General features: G+C 38.0%; 1 protein-coding gene across 6 annotated transcripts in view; it reads right to left on the reverse strand.

Moving 5' to 3' along the window:
- TENM2 (teneurin transmembrane protein 2) overlaps window positions 1-22352 on the reverse strand; it is a gene marked incomplete at both ends in the record, with an annotated part of 548700 nt that overhangs the window by 122786 nt on the left and 403562 nt on the right. For all 6 annotated transcript variants that reach the window (XM_082006200.1, XM_082006199.1, XM_082006198.1 and 3 more), the window contains one exon: window positions 8297-8419. In XM_082006200.1, the coding sequence (XP_081862326.1) occupies window positions 8297-8419 (123 nt within the window). The remainder of the gene's footprint in view (window positions 1-8296; window positions 8420-22352) is intronic.

Consider the following 22352-nt stretch of genomic DNA (forward strand, 5'->3'; position numbering starts at 1 on the left):
GAACACTTTAGAGAAGTGATGGGGTGTTAGAATGCCCTCATGTTGACATCTGCTTTACGAGTTACTGAATCACGTGTTTTTCATCTACGTAAAATAGAAATTATACTGAATGTTGCTTCAGCCTTTGTACCTCACTTTTTTCCAGTGCAGCAAGCTTACCGTGCATGCAAATGGTAAGACCAGCATAGTCTCTGTTGGAGGTTATGGTTTCATTGGCTATTAAAGCAGCTCCAAAACACCACCATCAGTGACTTTTGCTAATTACATTGCTTCCAAGACTGCTGACTATATATTCCCTAGAATTATAACTCTGCAAATAAATCTAATTCTTTTGAAGGCTCCAGCTTTAATATGTCTGGTTGAATTTAGCCTTAGCCTCCTTTAGTTTTCCAAAATTCTGTTTTGAATTTCTATCTGAGAAAGGGCATTTTTCAGGAGTGAAGAATCCTTAAATACATCAATTAAGCTAAAAAGAAAATATTCCAGTCATTAGGAGAACCAGAACGACATTCACACTACGTCAGCATGTACCTCACAGGTAAACAGATACACTGGATGTTGAACTTTCCCAAGAAAAAGTTATTAGAAAAAGACCATTCTTTTGTATTTCTCATGGAACTTCTGAAGTTGTTAGCTTAAAAATTGATTAAAACTGCAGATAAGACAATTGCATATGTAATTATCAATCAGCGTAAAGACGTGATTCAGGTTCCTAATACTGAAATGATTCGGTTCAGTTAGCAATTATCTTTGGAAGCATCTCTCCATAGATGCTCTTTTTTTGCTCTACAATATCAATGACCTGGTTTCTAGTTGTCCAAACCACTCCTGGGACATTTCAGTGTCTCAGGAAAATCTACCCAGGAAGAAAACTGCAGCAGCTGTAGGGGTTCAGCACAGCAGAGGATTTTAAGAGCAGGGAAGATGAGCAACTATCACAAGTGATCAAGATATACTTAACCTACAACCAAGAGTGTAACGGATGGATGACCCCTTATTTTCAAGTCTGTATTTTTTAGTATGGCATGCCTCTGCTCTATAGCCAGCCTGTGCCATGTCTGTGCGAAACAGCTGCTGCCTCACCTCTGGCATGCTGAAAGGGATCCTTATTTTTGCTTTTAAGAATTTAATACATGACATCCTGTTTTTATGGTTCTAGATTACAATGCTGAAATAACACAATTTAGAAATGCTTCAAGTTGTACTAAAACATGTTTTATATTTGCAAGTTTAACTAACAACTTATGAAGTTTTAAGTCCAGCAAGCTATCAGAGCTCTAACGATTATGCATTATTGAATCATACTCTCATAAATTCCTGCTGAGTTTCTCTTGTTGGTATGAGACATGAAACTAGTGAAAGCACCTTGGTTCTGCTCCTTGCTTTGACACAGCCCGTGCACCCGAGTTGGTCATAATCTTGACGTTCTCAGATGACTATTTGTAAAACAGAAATATTAACAATGACCTACTAGAAATTCTCACCTTGAAGATGAGTAATGCAGAGCAGTCAAATAAAAATACTACAGGACGTGTCTCGACATTGGCCTCTTCATGTTCCTTCCTCCCCAAGTTAGAAATACAGAAATGAAATGCAAAGTAGGTATGACCACTGAGCCTCTTTTCTTAGTTATTAGGCTTATTTTTTTTAAACTTGAAAAACAGAACATCATCCCAGCTTTGTATTTGCAATGCCTTTTTCTGAACTAACAGCTTCACTTACAAACTCTGTCTCCAGAGACTCTTGAAGTAAACTCTTTTTTATAGCTCCCTTCAGACTTCACCTCCTAATGTAAAGAATGTATCTTGCTACCTGACTCACTCCCCTCCAGCTATTTTTAGAAGCTTTTCCATTTTGATGGACCACTGCCGATCACATTCAAAGAACATCAACTGCATTTAAGTGAAGCTACAAATGTGACAAATTGACAAATCTGGGAAGAAGGACTAACCCAAACAACTTGTACTATGTGAGCAAATAAATCTCAACATCATTATCTCTGCTGTGGGTGACTGTTTTAGAGTTTGTCTGTTTATCTCATAACCCCATGGATACTTGATTTTCTTCTGTTACTTCCACTCCACAAGCACCTACAAAAGAGTGTTTTAAAAGCATACTTCTTCATCTTACCCAGGGGAGCCATTTCAATCGCTCAGTCAAACATATATTTATCAACTAAATAACACTTACTCATTTAAACTGCTGTGTTATTTACCCAGTTGAATTACTATTTTGGCATATACATTTGAAAAGACTGTTTTAGCACTCAAGTATATTTGCCTTTGAAGCTATCAAATAGGCAATACATGACAACAGCAATGCAAACTCCCCCTGCTAACTTGTCAACAGGCATCATCTTTGAGCTGGAGGTCGGTTTCAAGGTGGCAGCTTATAGGACATGCCCAGCCAGCCTTTAATTTAACAGATGTCAAGCAGTGTCAGCTATGGAGGCAGAACTGTATCTACACTGAAACCAGATATACTTGAGTATTTATTATAGGCTCCTCTCCTATAATGCAGTTAAAATTGAAAAATAAAGATGAAATCTGGCTACCAGCAGTGTCACACTACAGACATCACATTTAAATAGCAATTAACTCCAGTGCTTTGACTGTGTGCCTTTGTAAGGGTGATGACTGTAAATTGCGTCTTGATAACACTCTTGAAAAATATCTAGTGAAATAACCATTCCAATGGATCTGTAATGAACTACCAAGATAATTTGGACAGTTTCAAATTAAATACAAGGAATAAATATCACCAATGTTGGTTAAAGAGAATTCTCTCTCACTTCTTTTCCTGTACCTCTGCATTCCTTATAAATCACTGCTGCAGACATAGCTTTCCTTAACTTTTTACCCAACTTATTTTTCTGTTGTTGTTTGTTATACAGTTAGGGTTTTTCACAGATGACTCAGAATTCCAAAGAAATCTATGGTACAGCTGTCTAAAGGAAACCATTCAGAGTAAAAATACACTCCACTGACTTTTTGCCAAAAAAAGAATGTGGGGGAATTGCTATCGTTTTCAATGACAACTTGGTTTTTTTTTTTCCTTCAGCTAAATTTGCTACTTATATGACCAGACATTTCTTATTGTTTCAGAAAGGCAAACAAAAAAAGTAGAAAATTTATTTTCTATTCAAATTTCTTCAGTGGAAAAAACAGTGCTATGTCCTATTATCACACTGATCATTTCCTGTATGAACTTACGCTTCAAAGTATCTAGTACTAACACCTAAGTGCCCTAGGACCCAAGTGAAAACAGATTCTTTTTGAAATGTGTACAACAGATTGACTCCTGATGCAAAACAAATTCCCACAGCTACAATAAAGGAAAATCCGGGAAATGAGGGTTTGTCTGGAGAAACTGCTATGACACATCTTGAACTTCAGTTATGCTGAAGATGCTGAGGTACTAATGAGCTCTGTTTTGTGAAGTGAGGAGGAAGGCAGCTTCTGAATTTGTATGAGCTTTCAGGAGCCCAGTAAAACAGCTTGTGAAACAAAATCAAACCCTCAGGTTTTCTGGTCAGTATCCCATATTTCTGTTGTGGCAAAAGGAAAGAAATTCTGCAAAGAGAGCATCTACTTAAAACCACTGCTCTGGCTCAGCTGCAGTCAAACAATCTGGCCTCACACATGGAATTAAGAAACATGTCTTAATACCCGCTCCGCCTGAAAATTTAGGCACATCTTCACATTCACGTGGGTGTGCTTGCTTCACAAGCTTCACTGTTTTCTGAATCAAAAGCAAATTATAACCGAAATAGAATTAAGATCTGCTAGTTCACTGCATTTCACAAAGAACAAATACATACTAGCATGAATTTCTACATCAGCATAACAATCAGCTGGTATATAATATACAGTATATAATACACTTCCTAATCTAACTTTAAACACAGCAACTCATATCATCACCATCAACAAAAATAAAACTCCGCTTCTGTTCTGTGGAACTTAGTCAAATATTTTGCTTTTGCTAAGACAGCCCTAGAGCCTGGTATATTTTCAGACGACCACATCTGCAAGCCTTCATAGCGTCCATATTAATACTTCTGCTTGCTAACGTGTTAATTAAGATCCCCATTACATTAGCCACAAAAGTCCTTAATAAGATTAATCCACCTGGAAAATGATGGCATGTCTTGATTAAATTGAATGAAGGTAACGGAAGTGACATTTAAAATACATTGACTGTTATTACATTTTGATCATCTGTTTCAAAGCGTCTGAAAGGAAATAAGAGAAACCAAAAGATTCATGTTGTTTACACTGTTAATGAGGTATAAGTTTTTCATCTTTTTACCTTTTGCAACATGACAAAGAGCTCCCTCCAGTTGTTCCTGGGTCCATATGCTGTCTGATGAGTAGGACTAGGTTTCAGCAGGAGCATGTCTGCTGCATTGCTAATAAAATATCTTAACTATTAGAAAATAATAATTTCTTTGTGCAAACCAAAATGTGACTCAGAGCTGCAGCATCTGGCAAAGGTCTCAACATCGTTGGGAGAGCACAAAGACAACACATACAGTTTCCCAATGACTGCTGAGTTTAGCTTTCCATAACCATTCAAGGCAAATTTCTGCTAGATTAGTAGAGATCTGTTCTCCCCTCTCATCTCAAGCAAGAAAAATGGTGTAAAATTTAACAGCAAATTTAACCTTCTTCATTTCATTATTGCCATTATATTTACAATGCTGATTTTGATAACTGGAAACAAGTATTTCTCATGATGCTTCAATACTTTACCATTTAGTTAACTGTATTTGTCTTTTCAAAAGGCACACACACTGTAGCAGACTTAGTGAAATATCTCAAACTGAGCACAAACCTGGATCAAGCTGGTTGGTCCAAAGAGACACAGACCCTGGATTACATGAGTTATCAGAACACAAATTCAAATCTACCTTTTCCAATTAGTCAGTATATTTATGGGAACTGAAGTAATCTTTCAGGTCCACAATCCTTGCCCATAATTATCTTTGGTGTCTTTTAAAATGTGGGTTCCTAGGATCAGAGACCACAATCTCTTACTGTGTTTCTCAGCTTTATAGGAACCTTACTATAGCAAATAATCAAGATAAAAAATACTAAGTCAATTCTGAATTAGTAGAAAATCTGCTAAATTTGTGAACACACCAAAGACAATATGTCATAAATAAAAAAACCTCTACACCGAAGCATTCTTTAGTTGGGATTTAGTTTGCATATTTCCACATAAATGGTAGTTTATCTTAGGTGTCCTCTGACGTGATTCAAGTTGACTTTTATAGTATATTCTGCCAATTAGAAAGGAAACAGCACAGTCACATATTTTATGGAAATGTGTGTCTAGCCTACTACATAATTTTAAATGTAGAATATATTTTTGGTATGGATTAACAGAATCTAGGCACTGAAAAATCCCATAAAGTCATCTAATTCACTTTTTGTGAAGAAGCAATTATTCCCAAGCAGGCTTTTTTTTTTTTAAAACTTTTCCCCCTAATTTAGATTTATTACACCAAAATTCTAACACTATCCTTATGCAGCTGTAACAGAGAAATGGGCTTCACGCTCAGAAACCTTTCTTTAACGTCATTACTGTCTATCTCATCCCTGTTAGGAATTCCACAGTTCCCTGGCAGTGCCAACATTTTGGTTTTTATGTACTATGAAGTGATACTACTTTATAATTTGTATTAAGAAAGGAGTTTTTCTTTACTTTTGTCTCTTAATCTAAATCCCTAGTTTGGCACAACTTCCAGAGCCTAAAGGCAAAACCAAAAAGCTATCTCTTTGTTTACAGTCAGAGCATGGTGGACATCACTTGCAGTTTTACAGCAGCACTGAGGATTTTTCTACCTATTGCACTTGCCTACTGCTTTCAGACATCCCCAGTATTAGAGAGATGTAGTGTCTAATTACAAAAAACCTGCAACTGTTATCTTAACAGTGACTTTTGTTCTCATTCAGATAGGAAAATGCAGTAATAAAGTAATTTTCTTTCCTCTTAAATTGCAGTTTTATTATTTCATACCAGAATTTAGTCTCTTAATAAGGAACAAGCAGATCAAATTGAAGTATCTGCCTTTTTTTTTCCCCCTTTCAAATTGCTCTACTTTAAAATGCCTTGCTTGCTGAGTAGGCACAGCTTGCGTTTAAGTGGCCATTCTCAGTCTCGGGGTTAAAGGTTTCTTTGGGAGACCCATGTTTTGAAAAGAATGGCTTCATCCTGAGTTGTGTCAATTATAGAAAGGTCACTCTCCACAGCCAGAGCCCTGAGCCCTGAAATGGTTGTTGTGTTAAAAGCTGTCAGAGGCTTTCCTAAAAACTGCTGGGATAGCAATATTAGCTTGGACATAATAAAAGGAAAGGTGAGATAGAAAAACTTTTTACCCTTTGCTGCTATAAGAATTTGCCATTTAGATATTCCTTGTGTTCATCCAAACCTGTCATTCTTATTATTCCACTGTGGAAGATTACTTGCCCAAATATTGTTCTCCCCTTTTCCCCAGATTATCAACATTTCAGCAACCTTCTACAAAATGTCAGAAGAACAAGTAAACTTTTCCAACACGCTTTGAGGAAAGCTAACTGCAGCAATTTAAGGCGTAACTAGCAGTTCTGCTCCTTGTCTCCTCTACAGGAGGTTACCACTCCCAAAACAGCCGGCATCTCAGCCTCTTCAAATGTGCAAAGCTAATTAGAGTGGGGCTGAGATAAACTGCCAGAATTTGCACTGAAGTGCCCCAGGCAGATGAGCACATTCCAATTCAACAATCCTGCTGCCCTATATTTGCACAGAGATGGCAACAAAAACCTGCAGGGGAGGGAATTTGGAAACGTGTTAAACACCGAAGTTGTCAGCTAAGTGACCGTAATTGCAGACCCGAGCTCTTCAGGTTCCTGCCTAAAACCATGGGGTCTCTCACCTGTGCACAATCTGGAAGAAATTCAGCAGTAATACAAACACTCTGCCTGGTACTTCGGGATGTGCTGTTCATCCAGTTTGACCTACAGCCAGCCAGAGATGAAAGCCAAGCCGACAAACCGCTGTCTGAAAATCTACAGGTTTTTTGCCACCACTAGGATGTATAATTTCATGAAAAGGAGGAAGGCAAAATTTGTCCTTCCATGGAAAACATGAAAAAGCTGAGGTGCAGCAGTATTATTTATTGAAAACAGAAGCAAATCCCTGAAATGATCAGGCACACCGAAGAACAACTCAGCTTCCTTTCTCAGCTCTATTTCAGCTCAATTTTTTCCAACACATCCAATGCAAGTCTCCTATGTTAGCATTTGTTTCTAACACTGGCTTTGGCAATGAGCAAGTTTAAACACAAGCCACAGGTCTTGAGAGCAAGACAATTCTCAGGTCCGAACAAAACTCTTCTGCTGAATAGCATGAATAGCACATGCTCTTACTTCTCTTCTGTTTCGGTCACCCCATCCCACCTTCACAGTACACTAAGGCCTGTGAGGTGCTTGGACTAATTGAAACGTTTTGTTCGGTCTTCTTATTGTAGTTTTTGTAATAACCAGGGAAAGCCTTATCGCGATGTAGCAAAGAAACACCTGAACCTCATCAGTAAAAGGCATTCAATTTAAATTATTAAAATACTTTTCACGACACGTAATTTATCCGTATTTTTAATATATGCCTTCTCAGTTTAAGAAAGTATTTCTGTTTCTGCATTTCCCTGTATCCTTCTCATTGCCCTGTCTCTGTCATCCTCCACTGGAACACAGTTTTTCTTTAGGAGAAAAAAAGATCCATTTGTTGCCCACGTTGTTCATACTAGTATCACTGGACAGATTATTTACTATGGGTCAAATTCTGCTGTCCTTGATGTTTTTTATTAGAATTACAGCTGAGAAGGAAAAAACCCCAGGGATTGGGTCTTGGCTGGAAGCCGAAGTTCCTGTCTTCTCCCAAGCAGTACAATGTAGTTCTCCCACAAAGTCCGAGATCTCTATGCTGTACATAGAAACAGGACATATCACACCTAGTAAAATGTACATGTATTTTTTTTTACTTCTTCATTAGTAGCTAAGGGAGCACTTCTCCATTAGTAGGTGAGGTTACACGATTTTCTGCACCAATGCACAGGGGGACAGATTAAGAAGAGCCGTAGCTGCACAGCAAACCAGCAAACAACTACCAGCAGCAGAAACAGAGAAAACACTATCAACACTAGAAACAGCCTTAAGAAAACAGATTCTGCGTACATCTCCGTGTCAGTATCTATATTAAAACCTGCAAGAGAACTAAACCCGTGGCGTGGCGAGAGCCTGGCCCGCAGCCTCACCTCTGCCTCCCGATGGCACTGCCGCCACGTCCTCGGTGCCCGCTGCGCCCGGCCTCATCCCGTTGTTGAAGGTATGTCCATCCGTGGGCTGGAGCTGCCAGTTCAGCCCCAGGAGGTGCATTGCTGCCAGAGACACAAAGTCATGGAAAATAAATAGGCCACGCACAGGTAAAACAATGGTTGGGGAGAGACCGCAGCAAATTTCAATTAAGCATCTTTTGGAAAACATAGTAAACCAACTCAGAGGAATGCCAATATGCTAAAAAAAGGCAACAACAACAAAAAAAACAAAACCAAAAAACCAAAAGAAAGCCCTGATGACTCACATAAACGTGTCTTATTTTTGTGCAGTTATCAGGTCTTCTAAGTTATTGAAACACAAAAGGAAAATGCTTACAATCCTGTGCATGAAAACAGAGAGGGAAGCATTTTGTTCAGACTTTGGCATCGTGCACTACTTTCCCGATTCACACGTTTCAGGGGGTTACATTCTTGGAAACAGTGGTACTGCAAATACTAGCTCCACGTTTCAATTATATGTGATAATTTATACATTGATTATAAAATTAGCTTTAGCCCTATGTATACTAATGACATCATAATGCAATTATTTTGTGTTTATTACAATTTACTTAAATCAACAGATTTAAGAGCCTCTGTCTTCATTTTGTAGATTAAACTTCCCTGACAAGCCCAGGTCTTTGCCAATCCTTTGACCTCACAACTCTTTCTACTCCACTGCACGAGACTCGTCTGCTTGGGCCACGCAACGAAGAGCCACGCGCCGTGCCGGCCAGGGAGGTTTGCTGGCCAGCGGAGCTTTCCGGCGGCAGCACAGCACCGCGGCCTCTCCGGCCGTCCCTAAGCCGAGGCAGGTCCTGTGTATAATGCATGAGGCTTGACAGGTCTGAAACATTCAGCTACTGGATTTATGTGCCTCTTCACCTTGTATAAACAGCAGCTACCTGAATGCACCTCCATACTTTCATTGTATTATCCCTATGGCATCCTTCCAATACAGAGGAGTGGTGAGGGATAGAAAAGCCCACAAAGCTGGTTTTATTCACTTTCTCTACGGCCCCCATCACCACTCTTCCTCTTTACACCGGATGTATGTGTACGTACCACAGAGAACAGCATTTTCAGTTATATACTAAAATATGTGTTTGAGGGGATTCACTGTCAGTTTAGGGGCAGAAAATATATAGGATTATGGGCACCCTTATAACTGTTCACTTCTGGAGTGTCAAAACCACGTAAGATTAGCAGGTATTTTGCGTCCAGTTAGAAGCAATTGTAGAAGAGCTGGTGCGGTCACAAGTGGACCGCTGGTGGCCACGCAGCTAGGTGTTCAGAGACTAAATGTTAGGGATAGGTAAGGCAAAAGACTTATCACAGGAACTGCAATTCACAGTGCTCGAGGCATCCCTCAGGCAGGTAACCTCTGAATCCAGGGAGTCCCTTTAGATGTGACCGATTCATATATGTGTTCTTAAAACTCAAGAAAACCAAACAAAGCACCATCCACCCCCACAATCCATCTACTCGAACTTCTGGAAACCCCTCAGCACACAATCTGGGCAGAGTGACAAAAGCAGATGAGAAGCAAGACAGCTTTCACGTCACCTCGCCCAAGACACACCTACGGACCTAGCAGATGTCTAAGAATAGTAACTAAAATCAGGAGACATTTTGTGTGAGGAGGGTAGTTGCCAGATTTTGCATTCATGCTGAATTTGCAAAATTTTTTTCTATTAAGAAAAAAAAAAATTGAAAATACATTAAAGCATCTGGTATTTTAAAATATACCAAGTATGAACCTGAAAAGGATGTTCTGTTGAGAAACTACTCGCCATATCCTATTTCTAGGAAATGTTTAAGAATTCCTGAAAAATATACAAAAACCTTATGCGGGATCACGTGTTTTATTCCATCAAAACTTTTTTGTTTTGCCAAAACAAATGTTTTAAAAGGCTTTTCAGTCTAATCTCAAGCAACTGATCTTCTTTTCAGTATGGCAGAGAAACTGAAAAATTAGTCATAAAGCTCAAACAACAAACAAGTTGCTAGCTCACGCAGGCTCTCCGCATCGCGTGAGACACATCGTGTGTGTTGTAGACGCAAGAGGGCCGGGGGACGCCAGGTAGCAAAGCGGCTTGCGGCGCGTTTCTGCCGTCAGCAGTGCCCACGCGATGCGCACGCACCAGGGCTCTAAAGACAGAGTGCAGCAACCCCCCAAGCAAAGAGTGCATAAAGAGAATTTCAGAGCCCCCAAATGAAAACAAGTCATAGAGCAGAATTAGACTTTTGTGTTTTACACTCCCAGTGCGTCTATTCAAAGTCGCAATTTTTTTTTGTTGCAAGCGTAACCATAAATGTAGGTCACTTGCAGAGATGAAAGTCTGCTGCTTCAGGTGTGAAGTTTGTCTTTACAACGAAGAGATATGAAAATCATAACTAATGGTCTGTACAAAAGAATTATAGATGCCAACTTAAAACTACCAGGTAAATTCAGACAAGGAATTAAAATAATATCTTACTAACATGGTATTAAGAACAACCTTGATCCATCTGCTTCCAAGTATGCCACGATTTCATTAATAACTCCATTGCTCTGTTGTAATCATAGATGCACATTAGGTAGGAGCAATTAGAGCTCCTTCCTAACGGGGCAGGGATTTGCACGTCTGCTATAGTCCCTTACAGAGACAGAGAAAAGATGACAAGCTCCTGCACAGCTCACGTACCCATTACGTGATCTACAAACCTCCACTAAGACAAATGAAGCCACAAACGCGAGGAACATTCACCTTCTGCCAAGAATACGTGGAAAAAAGTATGTCACGGGGGCCTAAGGGAAAACTCCGTGTTTGCATTGCATATAGCAAACCTGACTGGGAGCTGAGCAGGGCGAACAAGGAGCCACCTATTCTCTCCTGCTTCAGAATGCTATGAGATGGCAAATTTATATGATTAACCTTTTGTTCTGTTAATCAAACAAAAATGCCTCCAGCAAAGGAATAAGTAGAAGCCTGTTTCATCGGAAATATAGGGGACCGCTCAGAACTTGGGTGCACGTGTGTCAGAAGAGAAATTTGGGCTAGTGAATTTGTGCCTGTTTCCTATTTTTTTTATTGTGGGTGTTTTGGTTTTGGAAACTACAATTAAATCATCTGTGACACTGTGGCTTTGCCTTCTTCCCCAGTGACACACTTTCATAAGTTATTACAGTACTGGCCACATTTTCTCCAAAGGGTATCCACCAGACAGCTGAGTTGGGATACTCAGCTAGATCCATAGCTGATAATAAAGATGAGCACTGATGTCCCAAAACAGCCCACTTACTTGAACACATTTCCAGAGCTCCACATTTGGTTTATAGATTAACCTTCAGGTACAAACACATCCCTGAAGATTTAAAACACCAAAAAGTGCCATTTTATCTGTTACATCTACAATTTGTTCATAAATTACATTTTACAGAGAATTTACGTATGTTTTGCAGGTATTATTTGGGCTTGTTTGCCTTTTTCCCCTCAACATTTAAGCATATTTTCTAAGTTCTTGTCTCGAATATCTGATTTTTAAACATGGAGCTTGTCAGAATTTATCTGATTCATTTAGCACTAACATCTAGTAACTCAGGATAGTAAATTTTGTATTTATATTCTCTAAAAAATGAGAATGTAGAAACAATAAATTTTGAAGTAAAACCTTTGAGGTTTAGGTAGAAACTCATAAGCAACCTCTCACTCCCACCCCAGCAACACACAGGTACACACAGAGCAAAAGCACCTGGAGGCTAAACCTGCATGCCCATCAAGAACAAAAGCAGAGAACTAGCTCATCACTCAGGTGGTAGAGATGTCAAGGATCAAGCGAAGACTTACATAAGATAGAGGCTGCTAGAGTAAATCACACATTATTTTAAGAAAACCCAAAAGGTATACAAATCCACAGAAAAAAATGACAAAACTTACATGCAAATTTTTCTCGAGTGTTCTCTACGATTCAGTAGTGTCCCCACATTCCCCTCTCATTCATTCTTCTCTCTCTCTTCAATCCAGTGCTCCCTCCATTCACAGTTTAGTCTAAGGGACAATGGTTTCCAAGCTCAGAAAGCTCTCTGCCTTCCTTTTTGCTCTGTGTCACTCTTGACCATGTATTTTTAAACTGAGACATCTCTGGTGTCTTCATGTGCTAGAGATCTCCCTGTACTACGAGTCAGTGCCTGCCAGTAGGCAGGGCAGAATCAAGTTCTGCACTTCCCCCTTCACTCTATGGTATTCCTTCTTAAAGGGAGAAATATTCGGATTAACGAGCCACCATTTTCCCCACCCCTACTGCATCTTCTCAGCTGAGGTCTGGGAGATATGCATTGCTTGCTTGTTAGAGAATTCAGTATTCCCTACATGACTCAAAAAGATGGGAAGTTTATTAAAGTGAACAGAATTCAGAATGTTTCCATATATTAATTTTCCAAGTTGTCATGCTTATGAAACCCTAAATTATTGTCATCCAAAATGAAACCATCAAACTATGATCTCACTTCATGAGGATATATCTAGGCATATTATTTTGTTTAACTGGAGCAGGCCAGCCTCTTTTCATGTGAAAACCAAATTGGTCCATTATATCATGAACAACATTAGCAAATAAACACTAAAAGCACATTTGCTATGTGCAGGCTATTGTATTATAGGTGACTGGAAACACTAGAAGTTTCCTTTCAATCCACTCACAAGGTGAACAATGATGTAACTCTTGTTATTCTTCGTTAATCTTGAGCAACATCAGTGTGATTTCCAAATCAGGCCTACTAAATCACAGACACACTGAAACAAAAGGTACCTAATAAATCTTAGCAGCATGTAAAGAACTAGCTTTACATCTATTTTTTTTATTTCATATGGTCTGTATACTGTTTTAATACACCACAATATTTGTATGAAGCAAAAGAAGTTTAGTGTTTTACACTTCTGGGAGTATATAGATGAGTAACCAGGATAACTTTAAAGGGAATAAATGTATCGCAAAGTTTAAAAAAAATAATTAAACACTATTACATGCTTACTTTGTATTAAATGTTATTCAGCTGAGACTCACGATTCTTTACTAGCTCCCACTTCCTGGTCATGCAAAAGAACTCCAGGAATACCAGAAATTGATCTTACTGATCTCAAGTATTATTCCTAAAATAACAGTTACTTAAAAGACTAGAAACATAGTAATTTAATATTCTAATACTATTCCTCTGGAGAAATCGGTTCAAGTTCAACCCAAGTCACAAGCAAAACAAGTGTGTGAGGCTTATTCCCTAGTGATTACTTGCCCCCATTAGAAAATGAATGCACAATCCATCACAACTGACAACCTCTCCTCAAGAGATGCTGGAGACAGGAATAGCAGAGGTCTGAAAGTCAGAAAAGAGCAATGGAGTAACTGCATGGGAAAAACTTGCACGGTGCCTGGAAACACTACACTTGATTCTAACTAGTGCTTTCAGGTCTCTATACGAGGAACACGGATTACTGGGTAGCTATAACAAGAAAAGCAAGAAGCCTTCTCTAGCTCCTGTCGTATAAGAAGAGGTTACAAGACAGTTCCGAAATACACACACCATCAGAATTTGCTGAACTAAATCTCAGCTGAGATCCGTATTTTGCTAACGTGGCGTCTGACTAACGGAAACTGAACACAGAGGACAGCTAGGCTTTGTCAGATGGGCAATTCCGCAAGCGTTATTTATGTACAAGGTGTCTCATCATCGTGCACAATCAGTAAAAGTCCTCTCCCACAAAATTTGGACTTGGCAATAAATATGCTTGACAAAGTCAGATTTCAGTAAGCCGTAGATGTTTTACAGAGGCTGACACCATTCTTTGCTCGGTAATTTTGTTGGCCAGCCTTCCTGTGTTTGCAGCAGGAGGAGTACAAGCACTGTCAGTATGCAGCTAGAATGGAATATATGACTCTTTATATCAAACGATAGCCCAGGCAGTTGCCTCAAAGCAAGCTGCTGAAATCCAAGGACCTGGAACTCATAATTATACCAACGCCCTTTCATATTCTGTTACCGGCAGAAAGGGACAATTTCTCCAGGAAGTTCTAATCTGCGACTCCTCCACTTCAACATATATTAGAGTGCTTGGAAAATAATTACCAACAAATGAGAGTCCTTGTTACTTAAAAGAAGTAGTCTTAAAATAAACAATGTGAACAAATATCACCTTTCATTGCCAGAGAAACAATGATGTCTCTCCTAAAATTCAGGACTAACTGCCAGAACTTTCTGTTCTTCCTTGAGTACCTGGTGTGACTGTCACAAGGATGCCAGAGCCCTCCTGAGGGTATCCAAGAGATCTCAGAAAAATTCATCACATTCCCAGGCCTTTTTCTAAAAGCAAAATAAAAGCCATATGGCTTGCTGGGTGGATGTCTGCCATTTTTGATGTATTAGCTACAGGAAAGTTTAAAGTAGTATTTAAAAAAATCCAAACCTATCATATACGATATGACAGAATTCCAAACGGAAAACCGGGCATGCGGGCTGGTGAGAGAGTCTGTTGCTCATATGGCATTATTCAAGAAGAGGGCTGACTGAGAATTGCATAAGGACGAAAAGCAACCGAGCAACTGGGCCATAAAATGGAAGATGAAATTCAAACCCGGTTAAGATAAAATAACATATGCTGGAGAGAGGTAATCTTAACTCCACATATAAAATAATGAGCTCTGAGCTAGCTATTATCAAAATGAAGGGAAATTTTGGGCTAGATGATAAAGTTCCCTGAAAATTTCAAGTCAGTCAAATATTGAATCATTATGAGAAGAGCGAACAAAGCAAGGAATATTGCTATGCCACCTCTCCTCATCTCAGAAAGGACCTTAGAAGAACCAGACGTTGGAAGATCAATAGGGAAAAGTACATATATGATTTGCCCATTCTTCCAAGACAACCGCTTTTGGATGCTGGACATAAGTTAATGGATTATTTGACTTTTATCTGACCCGACATAGCTGCTCCTACATGTATACAACACTCCTTGGTGTATCCATTTGTCCCAATGTTTCTTGAAGTGTTTGATGAATTTTTATCCCCTAAACTGTACCACAGCATGTCCCTACCTATCCACCAGCCCAGACATCTAAGGAACGTTTAGATCAACACATCACAGGCAAACCCTTGAATTTTTATGCCGCAAAGCACTTCCTAGAAGTAGTATGATTTTTAGGTACCCTAAGGCACAAACTTCAGGGCATAAGCCTATAACTAAATAGGCTGAGAATGTAGTATATAAAATGGCAATTGCTGACACACCACAAAGTTGGTGCAGGTTTCTCAGCCTAGTGTAGTTATTCACCAGCACAACAGTAAATAATATAAACAGCAAAGCAGAGTCAGTTATGATTACGAGAGACATATTTTCAGAATACCTTGTTGGAGATCCCAGGGACATAGAAGATAAGGAGTTTAGCTTTTACATTTGATACCAGGGTTTAAAGATCAGGTAAAAAAAAAAAAAAAAAATTCTCTGAACTCATGTTGTAATACTAATGACTAAGATCCTACAGATCTCATGCAAAACATATGGATGTACTCCTGATCATATTCTCTCCTCTACTTATGAGCATTTAATTGTTTGCAGAAAAGGTTATAATAGTACTTCAAAAACACATCACCTGATCTAAATTTAGTATTACTGTTTAGGATGTATGCAAAAAGTACTGCTTATTGACTGTGACCACTGAAGCTCAACCACAAATAGATGGCTTACTTTCAAGGTCATTCACTTTCAGTAAATCATCAGTATGCTATTTGGTATGCACTATGTTTTCTTAATAAATTTAAATTAGAACTTTATTTGGGAACTCCATTTAAAGCATCACCAAAGTACACAACTTTAAGAATTACCAGATCACACTGTTTTCATTAAAACAATGGGGTTTTTTCTGTGTTATGGCTAGAGAGCACAATAAAGAACCATTTTTCTGTCTTATTTTTCCTACACATAACATTGAAAAAGACCTTTCACTTCTCAGTTGCTGCTTTTTTTTTAAGTTTACAATGTTAAAAACTGAGAAATCCATTAATTACAATGGCATTGCTGCATATTTTCATGTCTTGTAACGTTTTTTTCCAGTTCTCCATCAATTGAATTAAGCTGATATTGTTACCTACCTACAAGCTTCTGTATGATACCCAACTACAAATTCCTACTCTTGTTAACTGTGCCTGAGCTCTCCTATAGTTTTCCTTAAAATAACAACAATAACTTCTTGCAACTTCAAAAAGGGAAAGACAGAGTGTATTTTCTGACTACACTAGGAAAGCCATGAGGACTGATTACCCTAAGTTTATGAAACAACGGATGCAATAAGTAAAAGGCTACTGGTTCTGCTAGCCTTCTCATGGCTGCAGAGAGAACACAGCTCTGTGCTCCTCTGATCCAAGAGTGATCCTATAAACACAGGCACAGCAAAACTTGAATTTCAGCACCTCACTTTGATAAGTAGAGGGAAACAGAGGCAGACCCTTTGCTTCGCTTCTGTGTCCTTTGTAAAGATAGTGCTTGCTGTGTGCGAGGGGAAAGCACGGTGCCTCCACTCTACGGCAGAAATATCAGCCATGCTATTTCTGCTCCCCAGGGAGACACAGGAGATATTGTGCATTTTTGAAAACACAGTGGAAAGGAAAGTTGACTTCACACAATCTTAAACATAAGAAAGGAATCCTTAGGCATAATTTCACGCTCAGCATGTAAACTCTTTTAGACAATAAACTATTTAGAACAAGGAATTTCCTTTATGAAGCAACCAGCCCAAGAAGCATTCTACAGAACTACCATAAAGGATCTATGAATGAATATATTGTTACAATCAGCAGCAAAACTTCTGCTGGTGTTTATTAATTACTTTCTTTTGAAGAAAATGTTATTAAAGATGAAAAAGGAGATGGAAAGAGGGCTGTAAGATGGTTGACTGTCACTGTGCTCATATGGAAGAAATAGGGGACCCCAAAAAAGCAATTTTTTTTTAAATTGGTCATAGCCCCTCTCCAAGCTGACTGATTTCTTTCTCAGTGCACATCAGTAAACTGAATGGAATGAATTGTCAAAGCACAGCATGAAAGATATACCCACAAATCCCGTTAGTAGTAATGTGATTTGTATGCTTATCTGCCATGCAATGCTTTGAAAGTTCATTCCTCTATGTTGAACTTCAGCCTTTCTACTTCCAAAAATACTCGAAAGGCTTACAAACACTTGCAGTTACCTTGTGGGTGGGGTAAATTGGAGGATGTGAAGACCTGGCTTCCAATTCCAAGGATAACAACAGGCAAGCAGAGCTTCAGCCCACAGGAACAAGAGCTGTACCTTGGGTAGTTGTTAGTTCCCAGTCACCATTCTGACTGGGACTGAGAAAGAATCCCTGGTTTAGACTTTTCCACTTTTCTAGTTTCAGTCCTCTTCACTGAAATGTTCTGATTTTGTGCCACTTTGAGCAATCTTTTTGTCACAAGAAGGCTAATAGCATTGCATGCCACCTTCAGAATCTGGAATCTCATGACAAAGACCTTAAAAGGGAAGCAGAATACAGTGCACTATTCATTTATTCTCATGACAGGCCTTAGATTGTACAGAGCATAGAAAACTGGCACAAGATTAATCAGTTCCTGAGACTGTATAAAATGAACTCACCTCTTACGGCAATTTTAAGACTGAAGGCTGCAGTCTTTTTGGTCTTGCATCTGAACTAGATGGCTGTAACTAATAAGAAAAGTATATATATTTTTATTTACCTACTACAGCGTCTTTCAGCCTGGAAGGTCCCAAATCACATTACACAATATCTGCTTTACCAGCCTTGCCAAAATACTACCGCTTTTGAGATAGGCTTAGAATAGCAGAAAGGGATGCTCTTGACTAAAACACAATGGAAAACCTCATTATTTTTTGAGCAATTGTGAGCATTTAATGTTAATACAAAGCAAATTGAATCCAATTTTAATTTCACACCTAAAAGACACCATTATCATGAACGAAGTACCCAGCTCGTCTTTATTCTGTTTCCAAGAGGAGGAAGAACATAGTTGAGACTTGAAACTGGCGTTTCAAGGAATAGAAACACAAATATACTCTCTTAAATCACTGATGCCTGAACTTGCAAGAATTAGAATAACTGCTTTACTTTTCATACTGATTGTAAGCGTAAGGGATATCATGTCAAACATTTATTTGACTACGTTCATCTTCTGAAACTGCAACTGCCCTAATCTCTACAAATATGTTGAACAAGATTTTCATAATCTAACTGTTCCAAAGCATTCAGACCTTGACTCAACCTCTGATTGTTAGCCATATTGATAAGAAAATAGGTTTTACATTTCTTACTCCTTTGCATACACTAAATTAAGTGGAACTGAATGATTATGAATGGCCAAATTTCTGCCCACAGTGCAAAAAAGTATAATTTCTAATCATAGAATATATTCTTCCCTTAATAGAAATTATACAGAATAGTTTAATTTAATCACCTGACTGTAAAACCCTGCATGAATGATAAAATTTAAGGTTTTAATCTCTACACAAAGTAATTATTGGAGTTAAAAGTGCATTACAAAGAGGAAATAAATCTGAAGATGAAAAGTAAATATGATTTCTTCGCCCAAAGCTTCTTATTACTTTTCAACACTATAAACTGTTTATAATTCTTTCACAATATGCTTCAAAAGGTACATAGAAACATAGTCTAAATCGTATCTTGATATTGAGATAAAGGTAAGATTATATTTAGCATCTAGGCAGATTTAGACCTTCTATACACCCTGCAAAGCTGATATGATTAATATATTGTGAATTAGATGTCCTACTGATACAGAATAGAAATATGTATGAAAATCAAATACACAGATTTTATCTGATAAATATATTACACAACCAGCCAATTACAGCCTTGTAACTCTCATTCCTTTGTGTTTTCGTTGCTTTTTTTTTTTCTTGTTAATGATAAGCTTTTTAAAAATAAACAATTATCAAATTGGACTTTAGTTATGTATTCGGGAATTTTTTTTCATTGTCCTTACATGATTTTCATTAAGCATTTCCCATAAGGGGTTTATTATAACTGAGATATATTCTATTTTTAACCTTATACCTGTGTTATTCTTGGCAGGTTTCCAAGTCTGAAGTTTGCTTACTTTGCCTTCACAGGAAAAATAATTTTTCTAACAAAGCAGAGACTGAAAGCTTGCCCTCCTGCATCCGTGTCTTCTCATCTTCCCACCTAGAATTCTAGAGCAGGTAAGGAAGTGCAAGCTGCAAGTGAGGACATGATTTCAGTGTGATCACACCAATATGGAAGCACATAAGAAAACTGAGAAATCGATGCCGGATTTAGATGGTGGCAGGATTTTAGTTTCAGAGCACTGCTTTATTTTGAAGCGGCAGAGTTGCAAGTTTTCAGATTGCAGCAATATACATTTTAAAAGGAATTTCTGTGTGTGTCTGTTTGTTCATATATGATTACCAGCTGCGTCACCAAATCATCCTGTTATACAATTTTATCAGTCAATACAGGAATAACAAAAAGCTTGCATATGCATTTTAAGTCCTGAGAAACATCATGATAGCACACCAGTCTACATAAGCCCATTTCAAGCACAGTGCACCATACATAATGGAAGGCAAATATATATAATTTGGATACCTACATCCCGATTCATCTAAGGAACATCATCATAATATACACTTAATTAAATATTAATATTTGTATTACTTTTCTTTATCTATTATGTCTTAATTTGTGTTTTATAGTATGGGTATTTAAGACTAGCTCAATTTGATCTTCTTTTTGATATTAAAAAAATTCCCAGCAGAGATTATAGAAATCACTGTTACAGATGAAGCTGCTGTCCACAACAGAAAGGTGAAGCCAGCTTACTGTACAGAGCATCTGATACCTGATCGTTTTAATGAAGCTTTCCGTCTCACATACAAAATAGTGCAGAAGCCAATTCCCCTGTCTGAGGTCAGCAACGCAGAATGCTCATCACCAGTCAGTTTAGAGCTGTTTAAAATCAAGGCCCACCGTAATGAAGATCAAAATTGTCACTGAATTCGGTGGAGAGAGCTTCACCTCAGAAGTCATCTATTTATTTTAAGTATTTGAGACTGCGAATATCACAACAATGCTTGTAAATAATAGTGTTTTCTACAGGCATCAGCGATGCCGCCCATAAAAAACTTCACCCTCTGAAGTCAACAGTTTAAACTGCAGGGTGAATTGGACACGAGTGATAATGCAGTAGCATATGCATCACTGTATACAATTAATTAATGAATCATAGAATAAAATATGAGCTAGATTACATACCATCAAAAAAACTTTGGCTTCAATTACATACACTTTGCAAAGCATAACTGAACTATGTTACATGTTTAAAACAATAAATTTTAACATATGTAATAATTTTACTTAATACCACCAATAAAATAACTGGGAATTATCCTTCAAAGAGAAGACAACTTACACTACAAGGGGCAAAAAGCAATATATGGTAGCTAGAACTACACATTAGTACTTTGTAGCTAACACTCAAGTTCTACTTTTTCATGTCCGTAACACCCAGTTGGTCAGCAACCAAACCGGTTTATATATTTTTTTATTTGACAGATGATACAGTAAATACTATATTTAAAAAACAAAACAAACCAAGCCCTCAACTGTATTGAAAATCCATCTAGCATTTCAGCCTCACTCTTAGCTATGAAATTTATTTTGCCTTTTTTTTTTTCTTTCAATAATTTGCTTCATCTTGGAAGCAGGTATCAAAGCTGCTCCTTGATAACTTAAAAGAAAAACGACTAGAAACTCCTTAGTGTCACTGTATCTGATAAGTTTCTGCAATGTATTTACTAACATTTAAGTACCCAGAAAGTGCTACAGCTGAGATTTTCTCCCATCCGTTCCAACTTGAAAAAGATGCATTTGATTTTATGGTCTAATAGAGAAAATCTGCTTTTGTCTACTGGAAGTGGCTGTCCATATTAATTAGTAAGAAATAAAATACACACAATATTTTGCTAGGATATGAACGGAAATTAAAATGAAGAGACTACCGAACCTATTCATGCATCTTTACACGTGCAATTTCACCTTCTAGGACAGGTTTAAAAAAACCAAAAACCACCACCCTGTGATAACACCTACAGAGTTATTTCACCAATTTTTCCATTTAAATAGGATTTTGACAATTTCATGATGGCATTCTTTCAAAAATAACAATGGTATTATATGACTGTCATGTAAATGTAACTCTAGATTGCTATCAGTTCATAAAATTATTTCAGAAATCTGTTCACATCCCACGTTTTTGTAGAGTTTACAAAAACTGCAGCTCTCACTTCATTCTTGAAAAGTATTTTAACACTTGCATTCAAGTCCTCAGAGTTAAATTTTCAGTTGAGATGCAGGATTAACAAATTTCCATCCCTGTACTACATTATGGAACTTAATGCAAAAGCAGTTCTTTTTATAGTGGACCACAGGCCTTTGGGAGGAAACAGTCTCTGGAGCATTGCATTGTTAGTACTCAGGTTGCAGAAAGCACCATGAAAAAACCTGCTTTCACACTGTGGTTTCTAAAATGTAATATTACCCCGTGCAATAAGTAATGAAGCTGAAATGATCAGATACTGTTCTGAACAACGCAGAGTACCAGTGAGGTCTGAGGAAGGAATGCATTATATTCTGCTGTATATTTCTGAGCCAGACCTATGAAATTCTTTGAACCTTTACTAAACCAATTTTGTATTTGAAATATTTTCAGAACTTCTCCATTTTAGCAAGCTAGACACAACCCACTCACTGACTCCTGTCAGGGAACAATGGGAGGGACTGAGCGTGCGGTGGCTAAGCATGCTCATTGAAAAAACCAGAGGATGCTGCAATAATTGTCCTGAGAGGCTAGAAAGGAAACAAGACTCTATGCTGACAGCTTAGCTCAGCGTGAACTCTCATTTTTCACATGGAGCTAATTAAAAACTGAAATTAG

Source organism: Phaethon aethereus, assembly GCF_964289735.1.
Source record: "Phaethon aethereus genome assembly, chromosome: 14".
Taxonomy (NCBI): Eukaryota; Metazoa; Chordata; class Aves; order Phaethontiformes; family Phaethontidae; genus Phaethon; species Phaethon aethereus.